At 37.2% G+C, this 5,627-nt stretch overlaps 1 protein-coding gene across 1 annotated transcript in view; it reads right to left on the bottom strand.

Moving 5' to 3' along the window:
• Nucleotides 1–5,627, bottom strand: part of UBR2 (ubiquitin protein ligase E3 component n-recognin 2) — a 195,953-nt gene that overhangs the window by 56,877 nt on the left and 133,449 nt on the right. Inside the window, 3 exon segments of the mRNA XM_012640800.1 lie at nt 1,587–1,642; nt 2,043–2,191; nt 5,160–5,238. Coding sequence (XP_012496254.1) covers nt 1,587–1,642; nt 2,043–2,191; nt 5,160–5,238 — 284 coding nt within the window.

Genomic DNA, 5,627 nt, shown 5'->3' on the forward strand with positions numbered 1-5,627 from the left:
TTTTAAATCTGTATTTACACCACATGGATTATCTGGTAATTAAAATTAAATATGCTTTAAAGTAGCTTAGTCAAAAAAGGGAAGGAAAGCTAGGGTACTAGGATTGAAGGAAGATACACTGAGGGCAAGAATAAAAGGAGGGAAAATTGAGCACACTTGTCCACAGAGGAAGTGCCAGGAGAGAAGGAAGGAAGAGAAGGCACACCTGATGGAGGAGAGGAATTCCAGATAATAAGGGAAAGTCTAAACCAGCTTTACCTGGGGCCCCTTATCCTCTGATACAGGAGAGAAAAGTGAGGAGACGTACATAAATTTTAAGAGTGGAGTGAGGAAATTAGATGTAGTTCACTCCAATAGCTACATACTTATCAACTCTCATTTATTACAGCCAAAAATATCCTAGTCAACACTGATCCGATAGTCATATATTAATATCACAGTCAAGACTGATGTGAATTGGCATTCTACTGATTTACTATAAAGATACAATTCAAGTCCTACTGCTAGATATTCAGTGCACTAAGTCCGAAGGGGCCCAGGTATCTGTATTTTTAAAAAGCCCCATGGAGGATTTTAATGTACAACTCCTAGCCAAGAACCTATGATACAGAATCTATATTCCTGAAACAATAAAAAAGGGTCCTGAGCCTCTAGGTGTTTGCAATAAAAAGTCAGCAAAGTAGGTGATAAGTGATCACATGTAACTATTTTCTATACTGGTTTTTGTTTCTTAGGTCCTTAGATCAGTGGTTCTCAATATTGGCTCCTGGGAAGCTTTCACAAAATATTAATGCCTGGGGCCCATCTCTAGAAACACTGACTTAACTGACCTGTAGTAGGGCCTGGGCATTTTAGAAAAACTCCCCAGGTGATTCTATATGAATAAAATTGGATGATTTTACTCTCAAAGTCACTTTTAGGATTGAAAGCTTGAACAGCAGGTGGTGTATGATACTGACAGACACTAGCTACACAGTAAAAATTAGCAAGCCTTGACTGTATTCTCCTTCCCCATTTTCCTAGGCATTAAATGTACTTAGTTTGACATAAATTTGTATTTATTTACATGTTGCTTTTAAAAAGTGGTCAAATGTTTGTTTTTTATATTTCCAATTGCAACATTAAAAATTTAAGGACAAACACTCTGCTTTTAGTTTTTTTCCTTCTTCTCAAGTGCTTAACCAAGAGTTCTGGATGAAATGAGAGGTATAGTTATTTCCTGAAGTCTATTTAAAAGAAAAATTGAGCTGGGTGCAGTGGCATGTGCCTACAGTTCCAGCTACTTGGGAGGCTGAGGTGGGAGGATTTCTTAAGCTCTAGAGGCCAGTCTGGGCAACAAGGTGAGACTCTGTCTCTTAAAAAAAAAACAAACACAAAAACAAAAAAAAGAGAAAGAGAAGAGAAAGAAATGAAAAAAATCAAACCACAAACATTACTTTTTCGATATCCTTACGGGAAATGGGTCTTACTATGAAAGAAGCGAACATAGGGCTAAATGACTACCTCAGGTTTTTAAGATTTAAAAGAAGCAGAACCACCTAATTTCCATTCCATCTTTTCAAGAATTGAGTAAACGAAGAACTTACCAGTCTGCACGGCAAAGGACCAAACAATGGTTTATCTTCATCACTCAAAATTCTTTCTGCAAGTTAAAAATGGTTAAGATAGTAGATTTTAAGTTCTGTAGATTTTAGCATAATTTCAAAAAAGGTAAAAAAGACAATTCTTTCTCCAGAAAGCACAATACTGTCAAGTTTCAGAATCTTTAAGTCATTTCATAAGAATCACCTTTGGATGAAAAGTAAAAATGAACACACATTTCCTCAACTGACAAGAAGCTATAACCACCACCAAAATGATTTCTCTGTTGGCTGTGGTTAATTTATACACTGTTAATCTAGTATTTTGTTAGTATACTAAGTCTTTTTATTATTTCTTCATGTCGTTGCACACGTTAAACATTCCCTTTAAAAAAAATTCTACATGTAATTCATATCAATGTATGCTTCTGACTTACAGAGGGACAACTGTAAATCTCTTACCCACGCTCTGGATGGTGTATGCACAACTGCCCCAACACATTATGGGCACACGGGGATCATCTTCATTGGGATGAACCTTCAGTCCCACCTTATAAGTAGCGGTTCCAAATGTTGTTAGCATTTCTTTTATGCTCTCAGAATAAGGGTTCCTGAAGTCAATATATATAAAATAATATCAAAACAATGTATACACATCAATCAAATGGTTTAGTTTCCTAACAGCTTTTTGCCATATTAAAAATTGAACCACTTGAGCCAGGCTCAGTGACTTGTGCCTATAGAATCCTTTAGCTGGGTGCAGTGGCATGCACCTATAGGCCCAGCTACTCGGAAGGCTGAGGCGGGAGGATCACTTGAGCCCAGAAGTTGAGACCAGCTTGTGCAATATATGGAGACTCTATCCCTTTCTCCCCCAAAATAAATAAATAAATAAATAAAATTGAACCACTTAATATGTATCCAGAGACAGTTATACGCAAAGGGATAATTCGAGATATGCAAACTATCCCTGCCTGAGAGGAGTTATGCTCTTTGGTTTAGCAGGGGTGAGGCACAGGGCTGAAAAGAGAATAATTAGGCAAAAGTCTACATACTAAACTGTAAGACCCTTGACCTTCTTTCCCATCTTGAGAACATCAGCAATGTACACTCACAGCCATAGCGATTAGTTTTTCCAGTGAAAAATCCTCAGGGGAAACTCATTCTATACACTGACATTTAGGGGTTCCCAAGTAAAAGCCTGGTGGTGTCCTCATCACCTTCCTCTGAGGCTCACAAGTCAGCAAGCTCCAACCTGCCCACCAAGTACCCAACAAGCTTCCCAATGCCATTCTTAGTTACCAAAGGACCAATAAACATTTAAAGAAAGTATCAAACAGATAAGTCAAAACAAACAAATAGAAAAAAAGAACTCAGGGAAAATAGAGACGGCATAGAAAGGAGAAAACTTGTAAGAAAATTAGAGGATCAGTCTAACGGGGCCAACAGTGAGCTAATAGTGGCACCACCTCAAAAAACAAAATCCAAGAGGAGAAAATTATCTAAGAATCAACATAAAAAATTATTAGAACTGAAGGACATGAATCTTCAGATTCAAATAGTTTATTGAAAATCTAGCAAAATGAATGAAAAAAAGATTCATATACCAAAGTATATCACAGAGAAATTTCAGAATAAAGAGAAGATTTCAACAGTTTTCAGAAGTAATAAAGTTACAAAGGAGCTGGGTGCAGTGGCTCATGCCTATAGTCCCAGCTACTTGAGAAGCTGAGGCAGGAGGATCACTTGAGCCCAGGAATTCCACACCAGCCTGGGCAATTTAGTCAGACTGTGTCTCTAAAAAAAAAATAAAAAAAATTTTTAAAAAGTTACAAAGAACAGGAATCAGAATGGCATTAATTTCTCAATGGATGTTAGAAAGTAGTAAAATAATGCCTTCAAAATCTAGATGAAAAATTAATTTTTTAAAATTTATTTTGAGACAGGGTCTCACTTTGTCATCCAGGCCAGAGTGCAGTGGCATTATCATAGCTCACAGTAACCTCAAACTCTTGGACTCAAGTGATCCTCCTGCCTCAGCTTCCCAAGTAGCTGGAACTACAGGTGTGTGCCACCATACCTCGCCAATTTTTGTATTTTCTGTGGAGACAGGGTCTTGCTATGTTGCTTAGGCTGGTCTCAAACTCCTGGCCTCAAGCAATCCTCCCATCTCAGCCTCCCACAGTGCTAGGATTATAGGCGTGAGCCACCACACTCAGCCAAAAAATTACTTCTAACCTAGAATTCTATACAGAAACTATCAATTGAGCAAATGGATACAATAAACATATTTTCAAACACGAAAATGTAACATTTCAGGTATCCTTTCTTAGGAGTCTGAGGGATGCACCTATGCAAAAGAGGGAATAATTAAGAGAAAAGAAGATACTCAATCCAGAAAACAAGAGGAACATGGTCATGGGAAGTCTTAGAGTGACAGCTGTTCCCTGTCCTGATTGGTACAGGAGGACAGAGGCTATGTGGGAGAAGGAAGGCCTCAGGATAGAAGATCATCTGATGGGTCTGAGCTCTTGGAAAAGTTATTACTAGGCATTAGACAGATATAGTGCACCATTTAGGAAAAAAAAAAAAAATAGAAAACCAAGTACAAGAAAAAGACAAGGTAATTATCACAGGAAAGACAAAACAGTACAAGAAAGGAAATGTAATTTTAATATGCAACTTGTATTAGTAGAAACAGTTATTAAAATGTAAAAGTTGACAACTGATTTAAACAAAAATTGTGAGATAATTTATCAGTCGACAGAAAGATATTGTTTAATTAGAAATATGGAAGTAAATACTAGAAAAGACAAACAAAATGACAGGACTGAGGGTAGGGAAGTGGAGTGTGGGAGGCAGAGGACTGATGCTTTTCTATTTAAGCCTTCCAGTTTTGTATTTATTGAGTTACTTAGTGCATGCCAGGGACAGCTTCCAGGTGGCTCTACATATATGTCACTTTATCCTAATAATACCTATGAGTTAACCTCACTTAACAGATGAGGGAACTAAGGTACAGAGAGGTGAAGCAATTTGCTCAAAGTTGCACAGCTAAGCAGCAGTGGTGGGAACTGAACCACGCAGTCCAGTTCTAGAATCTATGCTATGCTTTGTAACTAATTTGTTACAGGGTAAAACAGGGCTGATAATACTCTAGCTTTAATCCTGGGTTACTAAGAGGTTGGTGGGGCCATCAACAGAAATACAGAGTAGATGAAAGCACAGGATTTGGTGGGGAAGCTGAGCAGTTTGGATTTAGAAGTACTAAAGAGATGTTGTCTGCAAGGCAAAGGATGACAAGGATGTTGTCAAAGACACCCAGATAAAGGGGTATAGTGGGAGTGAGCAACGCAGCCTAGGAGAGGGTAGTGAGAGTTAAACATGCCACCTGGTTATTAGATTTTTTTCAATATACCTCAATAAATATCATCATGTAATGCTTACACTTTAGAATTCAAGATCAATATCCTATAACGTTTTGCCTCCTAGCTTGCCAAGTCATATTCCTACTAACCACTGACATAATTTTTCATTTTAAATGGGCCAAATTTAAAAGGAATAAAGTAATATACTCACTTAGGATGAAAATCAGGCCTGAACCCTTCAGGGAGCTGTAATTCATCCATATTTACTGAATTCTCTGAAGAAGCAGTATCTAGAGAAATAGCCATTTTATATCAGTATTCAACAGATAATAGTATTTCTATAAATTTTAGTAATGTAGGTCAAAGAAATTAAAAAAACAGGAAAAAAATTCCCATTAATAAAAACTGGCATAACACCCATATAAAACATGAAAAACACTATTGTTCTTGTAGACCACTTTCTTCAGTTATCTATGCTTTTCCTCATACTATAGCCACTAGAACAAAAAATAGAGTATGCTATTTTGTTTCTATGAAAACCAATGATATAAATCCTGCTCATATTGCTTTCCCACAAGGTTGTAAGTGTAGTGCATGGTCTGTGAAACTTGGGAAGCCTTTGGTAATGCAAACAATTAAATGAGTTAGCCCTCTGAGACCTAAATGCTCAATGCTAAGC

This window comes from Propithecus coquereli, unplaced genomic scaffold (genome assembly GCF_000956105.1).
Source record: "Propithecus coquereli isolate 6110/MARCELLA unplaced genomic scaffold, Pcoq_1.0 Scaffold158, whole genome shotgun sequence".
NCBI lineage: Eukaryota > Metazoa > Chordata > Mammalia > Primates > Indriidae > Propithecus > Propithecus coquereli.